At 35.7% G+C, this 18,363-nt stretch overlaps 1 protein-coding gene across 2 annotated transcripts; it reads left to right on the top strand.

Annotated features, from left to right (window-relative positions):
• The first annotated feature begins 3,480 nt into the window (after positions 1–3,480).
• LOC116175816 (inositol polyphosphate-5-phosphatase A) lies at positions 3,481–18,039 on the top strand. Of its 2 annotated transcripts, XM_031494126.1 has the most exons (8): positions 3,492–3,794; positions 3,848–4,078; positions 4,127–4,294; positions 9,095–9,352; positions 9,403–9,570; positions 9,617–9,859; positions 15,069–15,105; positions 17,369–18,039. In XM_031494126.1, exons 1-8 carry the CDS (start codon positions 3,732–3,734, stop codon positions 17,521–17,523), a joined length of 1,323 nt encoding a protein of 440 aa, XP_031349986.1. In that variant the 5' UTR covers positions 3,492–3,731; the 3' UTR covers positions 17,524–18,039. The 2 variants fall into 2 exon arrangements, with proteins under 2 accessions (XP_031349985.1, XP_031349986.1); XM_031494125.1 differs by having other exon boundaries at positions 3,481–3,794; positions 15,069–17,509.
• The last annotated feature ends 324 nt before the right edge of the window (positions 18,040–18,363 follow it).

The following is an 18,363-nucleotide window of genomic DNA, read 5'->3' as shown; positions in this document are numbered from 1 at the left end:
CTCCTCCGTGACTAGGGTCTTCAAGTTTAATTGCAGGCTGCTTAGAAGTAGATGGTCTTTGTTCATCGGTTTCAGCATATTTTCTGTGTGAAGGCAGAGGTTTCGTTTTTCCGTTATCGTCTTCTGAACGGACCGTAATATTTTCATCGCTGGGGCGTTCAAGTTTAATTACCGGCTGCGTAGAAAAAGTAGATGGTTTTTGTTCTGCGAGTTGATTAGGCCGGGAATGTTTTGCGTAATTAAGAGAAAGACCCGATCCTTTCTGTGTAAGAATTCCATTGTGAAGTCCATAATCGATTATTGTATGGACGTTTATAGCAGCTTTTCTTAGCGATTGTGGTATCACATTTTCAATTGCATCGATTTTTCCTAAACGTTGGCGGTTACGTTCCTGATTGCGCCAGAGATGAGCTAGTTTTCGCATTTGATGTGGGACTCGAATTTCAACACCAGTTACGTCATGTTCAACCACGGATTTAGTTTTACTTACACCGTCCATTATAATTTGACTATAGGTATAGGTAGGTACTACAATTTTGACAAAGCTACTTGTGCTGACACTTCATACAAAAAAATATACCTATAGTAACCTTGGAGACAACTTCCCTTTTATTTGGGAAATCAATTGAATTTACATTGTACCTATTTCTGCTTTTTATTGAAGCAATTAGCCAAAAGTTCTAGGAAAATTATTAATAACAACTCAAAATTTTTCCCATACCCAGATCACATCGAATATTTTTGTAATACGAGTATACCAGGAATATTCAAAAACGTATATTTGAACATGCATCTACCTAGAATAAGTGCCTTGTAAGATATAGGTACTAGGGATATGCGAATGGGAATATCTCAGATATTCTGAGAATAAACTTAAAAGAATATTCTCAGTTTATTATTGGAATATTCTTTGTATATGATGTTCGAATGATGCGGACTGTTGCCTGCTGGCGAATTAATGTGTCCGGCTGGCGGAGTGTTCCGCCGTAGACAACAGATGCGGGAGCAAAACCAGAGTCATCCGTAGGAGATAAGCGAAGACCCAGAAGGATGATAGCACAGACAACATTGTCTGTGATAAAAGGTAGCACCTCTACCCATCTATCGGTTCTGTAGCACTTAATTGCAGCTTATTTTAGCGTCCGATTGAGGCGTTCCACTTTACCATTGACTTAGAGGGATGATATGCCGGTAGTTCATCTTCATAGATGTTTGATTCCGAAGATGCGGTTAATTTCAGCAAAAAGAGAACAGACGCAAATTGTCACGGTCGGGGGGAATAACTTTTGGCCAAGCCGTAAAGTGGCCGATGAGCGTAAGTGGGTACCTACGTGTGTATGTTTATAGGAAGGGGACCGACGAAATTCATGTGTAGGTACTACGTACAACGTAGAGATTTCAATTGGAATTGTCCTGGACGTGACACGGTTGGCGATGAATCTTGGAGCGTTGGAAATCGAGACACTGGCAACACCTAAAGCTTGATTTCATTTTGGAAATATTGATCTGTGCTTTAGCCCCAGAGGAACCCCGCAGCCGATTCGTAAGACAGTGGATTCTATTTTCTTCAAGAATTGAAGATGGCATGAGGGAGTCGTCGTGCAGGGTACCGCCATCAAGAGTTGCTTAGAACTGTGTCTCCGCTGAAACCGTCGGTCGTCCGAAACGCAACAGTTTTAAGAGGGGGGCAGTGTAGCGAATATTCCAGAAATCCCGATAGACATCGTATCGCCATGTAAGATTAGCCATAGACGATAAGAGCGACGACGGATGTGATGCAATCCTTCCGGGAAAAATCACGTGTTTATTCTAGAACAAAACATTATTAATACCCTTTAGACACTTAAAAACTATTATGGCACATAAAAAAACAAACAAGTAAAAAGGTTTTCGCCCTAAGGCGAGTAACTTCAGCGCTTTTCCATAAATTGATCAATACTTCCCCAAGGACCATACCTATGTGCGTTATGTTTTTCATTACTAGAGGCATATATGGTTAAAATTTTAAAGAAATATCTTCATAAATAAGGAAGTTGACACTTACTGCGCAGTTGATATTGCGCGTCCTGCGCATGCGCTTATTAATCTGATATTTACAATATGCAATACGTTTGCTTTTACTATAAGCATCTTTGGTTAAAATTTCGAAGAAATATCTCCATAAATAAGAAAGTTGGCATTGCGCACATCTAATTTTTACTATATGCGATATATTTGCCTTTACTACAAGTATCTGTGATTAAAATTTCAACAAAATATATTAATAAATAAAAAAGTTAACATTGCGCAGCCTGCGCATGCGCAGTTCCATCGTCAAGATTTTCCTTGACTCAGGTGCCAGAGCGATACGCTACCGAATGCAAAAAGAACGAACTAAATACAGTGCCACCATGCTAAGCCCCGGAAAATATGCGAACTAATTTTGAAATAATTCAGGCTGGCCAATAGAAAGTCTACAAAACGACGCGATACATTCCGCGCCATAATTATTAATTATTCCGTTTTGACAGTTGAAGCTTTACGGTATTTTAGTTTACACGTTGCTTCTTGTATTTGCTTTATTTTACGTTTTCCGTCGCCGGTTTTATACAAACTCGTCTTTTTCAAGACGCATATATAGTTTGGATCTACGATCTGATAAGGTATGTAATTCCCTTAAAGTGTTTTTAAATTTTGCATCAGAATGTACGGTCTAAATTTCTAGCGCCCTCGGTCACGTCCTGTCAGGGACTTTCTGAGCGTGATGCCTTGAAAACTGTAGGAGTAGTTAAGGCCTCGGACAGACAGACGGACAGAGAAAGTGGCTGCAATAGCGCACCCAACTTCGTGCAAAAATGCGGTAAAAACTGAACATCAAGCAAACTACAAGAAACTACTCCCCAAAGAACTATTGGTATCGCGCATCAATTATGCCTGGTACCTACACCATTTTTTCATATTTCACTCCTAACCATCATGAGTCATACAGATTGAATATAAAAGTATTTGTAGAAATCTCAGGGTGAAAAGCATAATCTAAGAGCAGTGCGGTCTTTTCCGCCGCTTTCTGCGCGTTCTTAGGAACAGGACTACACGCGCTATGGTGAAATCGACCATAATTCGTGGGTTAAGTAACGAACCACTGCTACATAAATCGTGTAGACTGTGTAGAGTGGTTTATAGCTTGCCAATAATCAATACACCCTAGAAGGCATATCTAAACCCAAGATCCCATTGGCCATTGGTAGAAAATTCGAAGCGTGCGGTTTTTTCCACACTATAGGCGTGTACTGAAGGGTTAATGGCCCACCCTGTATACACATTACAAAAAATAGTAACATTTGACAGATAATTGACATTCTTGGGAAATTCGAAAAATCGAACTTGATCTTTTTTGAAAAGATTTTATAGATGCTTGTAGCGTAGCCTCATCCATCATCCGTTGCCGTTAGTAGGTTAGTTTCGAACCCATTTTTTAAACTGTAAATAATATTTGAACGCGCCCCACCATCTGCGCAATGTCACCGATCTGCGCAGACGAATGTGTAAATAAAAACATGTATAAACACATAACACATTTAATTATTGGCAAAAATTAGAGTAGTGTATAAATAGCCTTGTAACAACCGTTTCGATAATTAACGTAATTATGTGGAAAGTAATTTGGTGAAATTTGCAACAAATGTCGCCGTGAAGAAGGATACTTACCAAACTTTATAGCCTAGTCTTTTCAATTTTTGTTCCTCAAGAAGATGGATTCGAAAACTGTACCTTTTCTTCTAGTCACCGCGAATGTGGGATCAATTTTTGAAGATGTAAGTTAAAGAAAATCTCGATAACAATTTATAGTAAAATTCGTTTCCGGCAGCCTGAACAAATGCTTAAGTTATGGGCTGACGAATTTCTAGCCACCGTCTCTCGATTAGATCCAAAATTTATAGCATTACATTGTCAGGAGGTTGGCGGCAAAAACTACGAGAAGAGTATGAAGCATGTTCAAGATTTTATTAATTTATTAACGTCTAATAACGAATTAAGGTTATTTGATAAGAGTAGAATATTTTTGGATGAAGATTATAGTTCGGCTGAAAACTTTACTGTAAGTATTTCGACGGTGGGATACCATAATAGTGCAGGTATTTCGCAGGCTTTGGGGAATTTGTACTTTATACACGAATCAATAAAGGACGTCTTAATTTGGGATTTTAAAGATATGAAATTTGCTCCCGTAGAAGGAAAGGAGCTACATACGGGTAACATCGAAACTGTTGTTACGAAGGAAAAGGCCAAGTTCCCCCAAGATTTTTTTCCGGAGGTGAGTATAAATATTTCAACACGTCTATTCTTAAACCACTCAAACTGTAAAAACGAGTGTAAAAATAAGACATATTTCCTTTAATTTTTTTACATTTTTGGGTTTAACAATCCCGATCTCATATAATCTGTACTGGCTGGACCTACAATCTCTAATTAATTCACACAGAGAAGGAAGTGTGTGAGTTTGTGGTTTTTTATCGGGACCTCGTTTGCCTACAACAATACTATTGTATTTCAACTCGTATTTCAATTACAACTTGCCTACTAATTGTATTTATTTATGCATCTATTCCTACTAGCCTATTTATTTTCTGTTAAGTATTAATGACCAAATACGATAATTGTAAAAGAGTTAACTTGATAATGATATCTTTACCAGACAGGTCAAACAGGCTCATCAAAAATACATTAAGTAGATCTACAATTTCTTTATTAAAAATTCATACAATTATCTTCAAATCTATATCACATCAACATCGAGAAATATGTAAAAAAAAAAGGTGGTAGAGGAGCTCATTGTTTTGCAAGTTACATTCCCAAAAGTTTTAAAATTTGCATAACACAAAGAAGAACTTAACTGGGGGTTTTGATTATTTCTCGATCTATGCTGTCTGATATGTACAATCCGAGGTACAGTCTTTTAAAACTCCTACCTACCTTCAAATGAGGATGTGACACATCCTGATTTTGACAAGGTTTCTCAGTTTGATGTTTGAGAGTTTTTAAATACAAAAATAAAGCATTTAAAATTAGTTTCTTAAAATAGAAAAAAAAACTGCAATTCTTGACAAGACAACAAGTGTCCAGCATTGCACAAAACTTGTGTACAGGGTGCACCAAATTCGAGGGTGACCATTCTGATCTCAGAATCCGTAAGAGATACAAAGTCGGTTAAATGGAGACAAAAGGTGGGACCGAAACTAATGCTACTTGGACAGCTAAGAATTCTGAATACTTTGCAACGTAACCGGAAATTTTTTTTATGACATTGTTAATGATCCTCAAGATGGTTTATAATTCTGTATTGATGTCTGTCTATCTGTCTGTGTGCTAACTTTGTTTAGAAATAATGGTCTTTGTTCCGGTGAACTTTAAGAATTAATTTTATAAATGAAACGTTTGTTTTTGTTTGTATTTGCCGTTTATTATTGTTTTAAAGTTTCGTAATTTAAAAAAAAATTTTTGCGCTTGTTCAAATGTAGTTATTTGTGTGTTATTTTTTAAGTATCGTTGGAATTTTATAAAATGCGAAAAAAAGCGAAAAGAAATTTTATTCGGCTCAAAAAGCATCGTTATATCGATCATTTAAAAATGATTGCGATTTTTAGGGAATATCAATGTTTGAAGTCCCAAAAAGGTCACTTTATCTCGTATTTTAACGTCAATTTTAGCTAAAAACAGAATTATTCAATTTCTGAAAAAATTGGCTTTTCATTTTACGCCCATTTTGATCAGTTTCCTAATTTTCACTTTGGCGTCGGATTGCGTAGACGCTTTTGAATTTTTTCTGACGCTCAAACTGACATACGGTCAACGTGTCAACCGTATCTTGAATATTAGCGAAATTATTCATTTTTCTCTAAAGGTATGCAAAATTTGAAAAATGAGAATTGTCCTCTTATCAAAGTACGGGGGGAGGGGGGGGGGGAACTAGTTTTATCTTTCATGGTACTCTAATGAAAGGTCTCAAGAAAAGGAATTAAGTTCTACCAATCATAGCTCTCTTCCTTAACCTCTTATCGTGATCGGATATATTCCCTTATACCTCAAGAACAGATTGTCGGAAGAGGGTACTTACAAAGGGCGATTGAGACGTCTGAACGAAATAGATTAATTGGTGATGTCAAAACAAAAGCTATTTCGGTTAAAAAAAAAGCGCTTTATCTGCCCAAGAGTTGTGCACAATTTATACTTGTTTAAATTTTAAGGGGTATTTTGTTTTTTGGGGATATCCATATGAAGTGACTTTTTTTTTTGATAATTTCAATTCAGATTGTGTCCGCATGTGCATATAATGGGGTTTAATATTTCACGATTGATTATTCTCATTAAACTGCCTTCAAAGAATGATCGTCTAAAATTCAAGGTGATTCTTAGGTAAAATTGACATCTAACCCCGCAAAAATGTCATTTAGGGACCTCACATCCTTGACAAATATGCGCACTCACTAATTGTATGTTTATTTTTGTACACATACGCTCCGCTCGTCTCGCTCGGATTAAATATTGTTCATTGGTCGGCTTTGCCTCGCCCTATTAAGTAATCAAATCACATTTTTAAAAGTGAAATAGCTTAAAATAATATCTTTAGGATCTGTTCGATCGACGACGCGAGGTAGTCTGATCTTTTAATTGTTCCTAATCTGAACACGATAATAAGAAAGTTGTATATTGTGCATGCGCAGTACGATTTTTAGTGCATTTTAAAAAAAAAATACGGTATTATATTCGTTACGGCTGGCTGGCCGGCTGTCCGGCTGAGATCTCAGCAACTACAATAGCTAGAGACTTTAAATTTTCACTAAAAGCTTTTTGCTATAGTGTAGATGTGCAGGCTCTAGTCTATTTTGAGTTAGATTACTTGTGAAATCGATAATTTAAGAAAATAATTTCGATATGGTTTTCGGAGGTGCTATAATTTTACCGTTAGATAGCGCTACCACTATAACAAATTAATTATTTACTTTGTATTTTGTTTTACAAAATAAAGACGTACTCTCAATTGTAATTAAGTAATATTAATTATTTAACGCAGCCAAAATTACTCGTGAGATCGATAATTTTAGACTTCGCTAATAAAATACTGATTTGTATTACCAAAAATGCGCTTTAATCATGCATCATGCTGATTTACAACTTGTTTGTCCTTTCATTGTGTTTGCTTTTATTAGAGGGTCCTACCCTTGGGCCTACCATAGAAATTTCGATTAATTGCTCCATAAATAAGAACGTTGCGTTTTACGCATGCGCAGTATGATTTTTGCGCATGCATTTTGTTTGCTTTTTATGAGGGACCTACCATAGAAATTTCGATTAATTGACCCATTAATAAGAAAATGGCCTATTGCGCATGCGCTGTATGATTTGTGGCGAATGCATTTATAGGGAATTCGATTCTAAAACGTAGCAGATGTATACAGTGTGATTGATTTTGCGTGTCCAAGCATTCTTGATTTTTCTATTATGCCACGGGAGAGGGGGGATGCGCATCTCCATAAATAAGAAAGTTGGGATTACGCAGTTTGCGCATGCGCACATCTGGTTTTTACTAATTGCGATATGCTTGTATCTGTAGTTAAAATTTCAACAAAATATATTAATAAGGAAATGAGCTTTATACACAAGATTTTTCTTGGCATAGGTGCCAGACTCGGTGCCAGAGCTATAAGCTACCAAATTCAAAAAGAACAAATCAAATATATTGAAAACTGTAGTAGTTGTTAAGGCCCAGGACGGACGGACATACGGAAAGGAATATTTAATTGAACTTTGGTGACTTGTAATGTATTGGTACCAAATTTAATAGAGTTATCGCATGGACGGACGGACAAAGGTGCGATTTTTAGAAGGATCTGGCGGGTTGTTAATAAAGGTAACAAACTCCATATCATAGGTGTGGATCATAGTGTTATCAAATATTATTAGTCTTCCTGGCCAGGCTAAAAATACATTTTTCTTACTCCAATAATAAATTTATTTAAGAATGTGAATGTGAATACATTTTGTTTTTCTTGAATTTTGAATTTCAGGCGCTGATTGCTTTTTCAAAGTCAGGTGCAGCTGCACGAGTAATAAAAGTTAGCCATGGTGGCCACTTAATTAGGTTTCCTGCACATTATTTTAAGAAATAATTGACCAGAACGAGGAAATGGCATAAAATTAGCTTTAAACGATATATTGGCATTTTTTAATTTCTATTTATAAACTTCCATATTTTAAATTATGACAAAATGTACTATTTTTGTTAGCAATACGATATTTTGTTACCTTACGTTGTTTATTACGATTTTTTGGTATGCAAACTTTCAAGGTTCAATGATTGTATGCAAAATAGTAAAACGAATCATCTCTTGTTTGTTCAGAATTTCCGAAAAATAAAAAAAGTGTTGAATAATGAATTGAGTGGGGAGATAAACCCAATTCAATTCAGACATCCCAAGCGTTATCTGTAGCTAACCATAGTCTGATAAGCACACTGCGAGTAGGAAAATTGGGGATATTGGGACCAGTGTTCTATTTAAAAAAAAAACATAAGTTGAAATTAGCCCTGCTTGCATATACCACTGACGTAAAACACTCCTAATTTCAAATTGGCAAATTTTCAAAATCATTTCATAACTCAAAATCGTAGTGAAAATTTAGCAGCGTAACTTTCAAACGCAAATTTTGGTACACTTGGGAGCTTCCAAACGATCCATTCTGGACCTTCGGTCATTTTCACAGTGCATTGTATTCACAGCAATCCAGTAAAATTTATTGGCAGACACCGTCTGGAAACATGGGAGCTCTTGTGTCCGCTAAAGTAACGACTCCTGGACGCCTTGTACACTGTCCAAGATAAGGAAGATGACGAAGATGGTTAAATACTGTATTAAGTAGCATTTTTTATTAAGAATACAACGATGTACTGCACACAAAAACAAAAGTTGGAAATTGTTGGTTTCAACAGAATGGTGCACCTGCGCACAACGTGCGAGGATACCTATCTGACACATTTTTCATGGTCCAGGAAATTTAACACATATTTGTATTATTTCCTTGTAATACACAAACGTAATACTATGGTTCTTATTTTCAGTGTAAATGGTCTAGAAAAGGCTTTATGAGGACACGTTGGTCCCTACAGGGTACAGTTTTCGATATGATCAACATCCACTTATTTCATGACGCTTCTAACTTCATCGCCATGGAAGAGTATCCATCGGTTTATTGTAAAAATCGTAGAAGAGCCCTCGAGCATACCCTCCAAAGATTTCACAATGATTCCTATGGCCGTGCACCGTATTTTTTATTCGGCGACTTTAATTTTAGGACCGATACTGATGGTGTAATTAAGGTAACCAAGCTGGAAGTTAAATGCCGTCGTTTATGGCAATTGTGTTTTAGAAATTAACTGAAGGTCTAACAACAACACGAATACAGAATAATAAAAATGGAGACTTTACAAAGTTACAGTACACCGATGACGATAGTCAGTTGATTTTGACGGTTGGAAAGAAGGAGTTCAGGCATTCTGATCATCAGACCGTTTTTCTACAAAATACAGATACTTGGGTGAGTTGTTGTTCACACGTTACCCGATCTATAATGCCTACTACAGCTGAAACAATTTGATAAGGAAGCTGAAGCATTTGAAAATTATGTGACAGAGTTCGATGTTGGGTTTCCACCGTCGTATCCTTTTGAAGAAAACGTTTCTGAGGGCGCCAATTACATGGTTACGAGGTGTCCTTCTTGGTGTGATAGAGTATTACTAAGTCATTCTGCGAAACATTTAGTTAATGAAAAGGGGTTTATTGAATACGGCCTTATAGGAAGAAGTACTTGCATGGGAGATCATAAGGTAGGAGTACAGTTCTACAATTTGCTCGATTTTTTGGACAATTATATTTTTTTTGTATTATATGCAGCCAGTTTATCTGGATTTTCACATGTGCGTTACTGAATAAGGTATTTTTCAATTGCTATTGTAGGAGATATCGCGGGGTCATTTTCACAAATTGCATTGAAATGATGTTTTCAACACAAAGCAAAGAAAATGGCACCAGCAACAATTTGGGGGAAAACTGAATTAGTTCCCACCACCTTCAATAATTTCATTGTCTGGAATTACTGATGGTATTGGGAAAGTTTATTAGAATTTTTTACTGCAAGCTACTAAAATATATGTATTTTTTTGTTTTTATGACCTGCAAATTAAATTTCCTCAAGTTTGAGCATCGTGCAAATCATACAAAAACTTGACATATGATTTTCTCAAGAAAAACTGAAGAGTTAGGGATACTAAAAAATCCGAAATTGGAGCCTTACCCAGATCCGTTAAGATATTTATTTATTTATTCAGCATGGTAAAACCAGCATTGTTAACTATAAGGGATGTCTTGAGGGGGCTTGACGTGACTTGACAAACCTTTCCATTTTAACAAGAGTCCAACTCATGGCTTCGTTACTTTGATGGGTTTGATGGGGTCACAAAGCAACTAGTCCATATTTATTGTCTGAGCCAGATATACTCGCGTATGAACTATAGTTATAGTTGTTAGAAAGGGATGCCAATTTACAACTGGAGTCTGTTGTGCAATTCATATTATCGGTCTAAAAATGTATGTCCCCTTTGCTTTTGGTCTGCCAGAATAAGTGGAGGTGGACGTTGCCTAAGTCTTAACCCACAGGATTTTAAAAATGAGTCATGCTATGAGATTTTATATACCTACATAGATGTAGCCTCCCATTTAGAAGAATACCGCACATGCGCAATAGCATTTTAACAAACGAGACTACCAAGAATTTAAAATGTGTCAAGTGTGATTATGCTAATTATAAAACAAATATTAACGTACAAGATCACTGAGGATTTAAAGTGTGCCCAGTGCGCTTTCGTCACCAAACATAAATCCAATCTTAAAACACATATTAACATCTAACGTTTGTTAAGACATGGGTCTGCCAAGGATTTAAAATGTGATCGGTGTACACAAGACCCGTAATAATTTTAAATGCGCCTGGTATGAACTATGACATCGTAAACTCGTTTATATCATAAGGAAATAACACGCCACGCACCAGTAAAATGCTGTGAATGTAAACTCGGTGCGCATGATCGATATTCAACTGTTGGCTATTTCTCTCTCATATATTGGCACAGATTTAGTGCTGTAGGCTATATCTATTGAATAAAATTGAGTTTTTTTAAAGACTGCCCATAGGATTTTAAATGCTAATTTTTTAATAGTCAAGATCTCGTCAGTAAAATGACACTAACTGACCTAGAAATTAAATCTGTTGCTAGGTTGCTTATAATTATAACTCCTGAGTTGATATGGTTATCCAACTCTTTCAGGCAACTCTTCAAAAATTCTTAGCCAAAAGCGTCACAAATGAGGTTTACACTTACACCAAACAACATGAAATTCTCAAATTACTGATGCTGAAGAATTTGATGTAAGTCCAACTATGTCTAAACTGATGGTACCGATAGCTATTCATTCAGGGCCGATTCTACAGTGCAGGTATGTACCGAGAATAAACTATACCTATACTGTATTCATTTTAAGAAGGTAGCGGTAAAAAGCATAGGGAAGCCTTGACCTTCAGTGTGATTGGTTAAAACACGAGTCAGTATTACGCTGAAACATAAAAAAGAATGGCGAATTTTACAAGCTGTTAGTTTTTATTGTCAACTAAACTCATGAAGTGTCATTAGCTGTTAATGTCAAAGATTTATTTCTGTTTGCAGTATTGGATATTTCTATTTTACAATAATTTGGTGCCGTTTTATATTTTTCCTGTGTGTGCTTGTCTTCAAGCACAGCGCCATCTACATACTACCTTCTTATAATGAATGCAGTATAGAATAAACATCAACGGTTACGTTGGTTACCATTGCCTCAACCAATGGAATACATGTTGCTATGGCAGGTATTCCAAGGTTATCTTATTCTGTGTGATGAAGGTGTAATTGTAGAACCGGCCCTTAGTATTGAGTCTTACTCACTGAAGGGCGCTGTTGCCAATAAGCCTGCAACCAGATACGAACACAAAAACAAAAGAGAGGGGTATTGACAGCACGGCATAGAAAATGTGCGAGACCAAATTAACTGGAATACTAAAAATCGTAATTAACAACTCACCAATAATAATGACGTTAAAAAGAAAAACAAAATGTTGGTTTGAAAACGAGTTGTCAAGACAAGATAGCAAAGTACATGACTATACAACGTAATTTTAAAAAACTAATACAATTTAAAAGTAACTAAATATCTTTGTACAACAAAACTACACTGTTATTACTATTCCCATTATGTAATTAACCCCACTAAATTCAGCGCTAACTATTTTTTACCTCATGTCGTCAATTAAACATAAACAATTCTCTAAAACGAACTGCAACACGTTATTGTTGACGTGCTGAATAAGAATAAACAAAATAAAGTACCGCAACGGTTAAGCAATTCTAGGTCGTATCGCTGACGTCAAAGAATGTTAATTGAGGTGAATTTCGCTTGCATCCAGTTTTTGTTTACAGTAATGTTGTTTATGCCTACCTGATGCAAATTACTCCCTCCCTTACCCAAAATCACGTGTATTTTTTTTAGTACAAAGTATCTTAAAAATTTTCAGAATGTCTGTAAAATACAGGTTAAGTATCTACAGGGTGTTTCGAAATTCGCGCACATGGACTGTGGGATGGTGTTATACAACGAAAACTGAATGAAAAGTTCCTCTACCAGTTTTTTTATCTGACCGACACCTTTTTTTTCGACGTGCTGAAGCTTGTTTACTAGCAGACGGCGGACATTTTGAACAACTGTTGTAATTACATACTCGTCATAATTATAATTTATTTTGAACCTTCTTTTGCTTTTAAAAATGTGCTATTATTAAGTTTAACCAGTGGCGCAGTGTAGGGGGGGCGGAGATTTTTAAAACCGCGGTAGCTCGAAAAATATCGGTCTGATGGAAAACTGGTAGAGGAACTTTTTGTTCAGTTTTTGTCGTATAACACCATCCCATAGTCCGAGTGCTCGAATTTCGAAACACCCTGTATATATAATCTAATTTAATTGTACAAATTAAAGACTGTGATAAAAATGTCTTGACTAGGGATGTAACGGAAGTGGTTATATCGGAACCGAATTCGGAAGCAGAGTTTTAAAATTTGGTTTATCGGAATGGAAATTGGAATCGGAACCGAAAAAAAAAGAGACATGTCACATCTTAAATTACAATACTAATCTGCAAATAGAACAAATTAAGTGACTCGAAAAGAAGCAAGTTTATACTCAAGGAACAGCAAGTGAAAAAGTAATCAACAGAAGGCACGAGGTGAGGAAGGTTCCCCACGCGACAGGCATAAACTTGTTTGTACGCGAACGCCCTGATTGTGGCCGCACCGACCCTGTCTATAAACTTCCGATATAACATCCGATTAAAATTTGTCGGAACCGAAATTGGAATTGAAAGTGCAAAATCAATCGGAAGTTCCGCTCTTTCGGAATCGGAACCGAAGCTCCGTTACATCCCTAGTCCAGACAAACATGATGGTTGCAGGTTCAGAAATCGCGCGTTTTATCTAAAAAATAAGTACACGTGATTATCTCACAACAGCCCCTCTCCCCCTTTGTGTTATTTCGTGATTTTTTCGCTCCCCTCTCTTCGAGTGTTACGTGATTAATGGACAACTCCTAAATAATATTGTTGCTATTGCGCACACCTAATTTTTATTATATGCGATATTTTGCCTTTACTAGAAAGCATTGCGCAGTGTTAACAATATGCGATATGTACGCTGTTATTAGAAGCATTTTTGGTAAAAATTTCAAAGAAAAGAAATTTTTGAATAATTAAGAAAATTGACATTACGCAGTCCACGCATGCGCACATTAAGGTCGAGATCCATGTTGAACACTGTACGCAAATAAATCGTGTCGTGCGTAAAACGCTCATGTGCACCACTCGGAAAACACACTGTCTGCGTTACCGCACCGTTAAAATACGCTCGTGTGCACCGACACTAATCGTCAAAATTTTTTCTTTGTTCAAGTGCCAGAGCTATAAGCTATCGAACGCAAAAAGATCGAACTAAATATCTTAAACACAGCGGGAGTAGTTGCAGCCTCGGGCAGACAGAGAGTGGGCATAATAGCGCCTTCCAAGACGGGTTTGAAAATGCGCTAGAAATGTTTGGACCATCCTTTCTGATATTTGACCCAAAGTTGGTATTTTTTAAATACACCACCCTGTATATCTTAACATAAATTCTTTTTCCTGATTACATATGATCTCGCAACCGATATTTTTTGATATTATATATACAGTGTGTCCCCGGATGGACTGAACAAGAGGGAAAAAATTTTTAATTTTAACTTTACGCAAAAATGTCATTCTTTTTCTTAAGCTCTAAGGTGTCTTTTTTAACTTGATTTGCTTATCAGGTTGCCATGGAAGATACAATGATAGTCTGATTTAATCAAAAACATGCAACTTGGAAAAATTTCCGCTGTAGATTTTGCGTTTTTTGTAATTTTCTCAGCTGCTAAAAGGAATATCTAGATTTTTATTTCAGAATAGATGGTTTTGAGGCAAGCAAAAATTTTTATAAAGAATGACATTTTTGCGTAAAGTTAAAATTAAAAATTTTTTCCCTCTTGTTCAGTCCATCTGGGGACACACTGTATACGGTGGGGCAGAGCAACTTGCTTATTTCAGTTGGCAGTGCTCCTTGGGCTGGTATGCCATCTGACCTGATGTTTGAACTCCTATAAAGTACACAGCACCAAACTAAAAAGATTGATCCTGACATAGTGCCCAAATAAAGGCAAAATATAACTGAACGTTGAGGCATTCATTCCATTCCATTTCGTTTAGTATAGCGTGAAGAAAAAAGTATCCCATCATCTTTACACAATGCGAGTTATGTGAGGAAATTTTATGTCAGGTTTGTTTATGATGCTCAATCTTGTGCAATTACTCAAGATGCAAAGGGGTGGGGGTTGTTAGTATAAGTGGTACAATTCGCATGCAACCATCTAATTATTTGTGTTTACTTTCAGCCGGTATATCTTCGCATAGACCTAAAAGGGAATGCAGGTACTATTAAATGTTGCTCGCACGCACCTTATGATTGCTTGCCTGTATTATGCCACTGTTGCCAATTATATGCTTCTGTTACCATTAACGTTACTGATATGAGTGATTATTTACTTAATACTAGGAAAAGTTTTGATAATATAACAGTAGACTCGAACTTTTTGCATGAACCGATCACTAGAGAAATGTTATTGCACGATCCGTACACTCCGGAAAGTGTCGATTCGCATTCGCCCGGCATCGAGAAGGCGGAGCTGGTCGAGGAGCCGATCAAAATCGAACGAAATTCTGTATCGCCCCACGAGCTCAAAACAAAGCTGGAAGATATACTGAGGATAGAGAATGCGAAGTCCCGAAAGTTTCTAATGCGAAGGTCGGCATCGCAAAATATCATAAAGTGCAGTAGTCCCAAACACGAATTCCGCGATCGCGCCATGAGCGATCTACCTCAATCTTTTAAGGCAAAGTTAAAGTCCGAAACGAGCGCGAGCTCGTCGAATCGATTGCAAAGTCATCACAGTTCGAGTGACGAAGACTGGTTTGAGTTTGATGAGATCTTGGAATGTAAGGAAAATTACGAGCAGGACGATACAGTTTTTATTAATAGGCTCGAAGCTAAAGAAAGTGATAATGATTCTAGTTTACATAATAAAATAAAACATTGTACACGAACAGAAAAACGTATAAAAAGTAAAAGCATGAAGGATAAGTTTGCTTGTTGTTGTGTTTTGTGATGGTTTCAACTTTTTAAGTTTCTGTAATATAGTTTTGTAATTTAGTTTACTTTAAATTATTACGATTGTATGGGTGAAATGGGGAACTTAAGAGTATTACTTAATGTTTATTACGAGATGGTAACACTGAATCTCTTTAAATGTAACAATTCAATATTGCATTATATTACCAGGGCAGGTGGTTTATGAATTAAGGTTTTCACTTCTCAACATAAATTCTCATAGTAAATTTTGAAGTGATAATTGATGCGGTTAAATAGTATTAACTTTTAACATTCCTTAGCACATTCAACCGTCATATCAGTGACGAGGACCAATTTATTATTATTTTTGCAGATTTATTTCTATTTGCTTCAAGCGCTTATTAACGCCTTTAATAAATTTAATTTCAATACCAATTTTATTTTGCAGGTGGTAAATTGAAGGGGTTTTGTAAATATATTAGAAGGAAGCTGAGATGCATTTGTTCAGGTGTAGCCAAATGAATATATGTAATTTTTGAAATTTTACAATTACTAAAATACGTACTAAGTTTATTGTTACGAATATTCAGTTCCTTAGCCTGAGCTTATCAAAGTTTTTAGCCTTTTTTTTTATACCATTATATATACAGGATGATTCAAACCCTTTGACTTTTGGCTGGAGGGATTGTTAATGGCGATTTATTACTTTTTTTATGGTGTTCTGTTGAAATGAACTTTTGACATGTAACAATGAGTAGATTTAGAACTACTTTTAAAATATTCTGACCTCAACTTAGCATTCCCCAATTGTCTCCATTAAATTATGACATGTTCTAACATTAATCTCAAAATTAAGATTCTTACCTATCAGTTCGTGTATGAACATATTACAAAGACCATACCATTATTTTGAAATCTTATTCCAAATACCTTCTGGTGCATATGGGTCAACAATAAAGTGTATGTAATTTTAAAATGCGTGTGGAGAAGAACTTGCCTATTAATACTCCAAATCTTCAATTTTTCTTGACTTCTCAAAAAGTCATACTGAAGGGAGCAGCACCCTAACCTCAGTCTACTTAGCAAACCACAGAAATCTGGTGACTGCAAAGTTGCCACTGTTAGCTTAATGACCAAAAGTCAAAATTTGAATTGAGAAAAATTGCAGCCTGCACGAATAAATAGTCTCAAGAGATAGTCCGAGTTCTACTTTACTTGACCTCGTTCTTTGGTAAATTATTTATAAATATCTTCACATTATTGAACATGCAGTAACAGTACTCTGTGGGCCTAATTACAGCTGTGTACATTACACCGTTACAACCCAATATCACTTCTTAAATACTTAAGTTCCTCATCTAAATTGCTGTAGATGCTAGAATGCCATGAGCAAACATCCGTAGAAAATGTTAAACCGGCTAGTGTACCTTTAGTTTGTTAGTTATTTTAGTAACAGAGCAATTACTAATTTATGCATGTTTTTAATACGTAATTATCATACGTACCACTGTTTCTAATGGTAGAAGAATGACTGATTTACTAGTTACTACTATTTCTTTTCAATAGAAGAATCCGTCACTAACGCAATGAACAATTTGAATACCTTGGAAAATAAAGCACCAATACAGGAAGATTTGATAACTCCAAATGCTATATCGCGTTACATTTGTATTCGGAATATTAACGATCCTATTAAAATATTCAGAGAAACTGCTGTGTAGTTTTAATGGTTTCGGTAATGTACGTTATTTTTATAATTACATTTGCGATCTTTACACAAGTAGGCATTATTTATGTGGTGAAAATTTTTGAAAAATTATGTATATTGTAAGGGTGGTATTACATATCTTTAGAATGTAAGGAATTACATGGTAAGGTTGTTGTTAAAATGTATTACTTAAACTGTGTGCCGCAGTAGAAAACGATACTTTTTACAATTGTTAAAAAGTACTTATTGTACAAAACTCGGAAAGTATTGAAATTAACAAAAAAAAATCGACCTCACAGTAATGTTACTTTAAATTATATAAATTGTGCATATTTTTAAAGTAATGTCATATGAAGTCTATTTATACATGTATACATGTTTAAGTGGTGAATTGTACTTATTGTGAACCCATATACGAGTTCGAATATGGATTGAGATGCTACTTACAGTTAATGATCGTACTAGTCAAAGATGTTTTTGTTTTATTTTTTATTTGTTATTATTTAATGTATAAACAAAAATTTGTATACTGCTGATATTTGGTGTAAATTAAAATAAAATGTGTTTGGTATTTTCTTAGTTTTTTTTAGGTCCGAGCAAGTTCAAATTATTTATAATACAATGTTGTTTTTTAAAATTAAAAACTTTATGATCAATTTTCTTGAAAACGAATCAACCGATTTAAAAAAATTAAACGTCAAAATAAAGGACTGCGAAAGACCTTTCAAACAAGGTATTACTTGATACAACTTTCATTTAAAACTTAAGGGAATAGCCGTAGGTGGCAGAGGGTGAAGTACTTTTTGGTTAAAAACTTGTCCCCCTTGACAAATCTTTTGATCTATCTCGGAGT

This window comes from Photinus pyralis, unplaced genomic scaffold (assembly GCF_008802855.1).
Source record: "Photinus pyralis isolate 1611_PpyrPB1 unplaced genomic scaffold, Ppyr1.3 Ppyr1.4_LG7, whole genome shotgun sequence".
NCBI classification, from domain to species: domain Eukaryota; kingdom Metazoa; phylum Arthropoda; class Insecta; order Coleoptera; family Lampyridae; genus Photinus; species Photinus pyralis.
The sequence above is the reverse complement of the archived record's forward strand: the minus strand, read 5'-3'. Positions and strand labels throughout refer to the sequence as shown.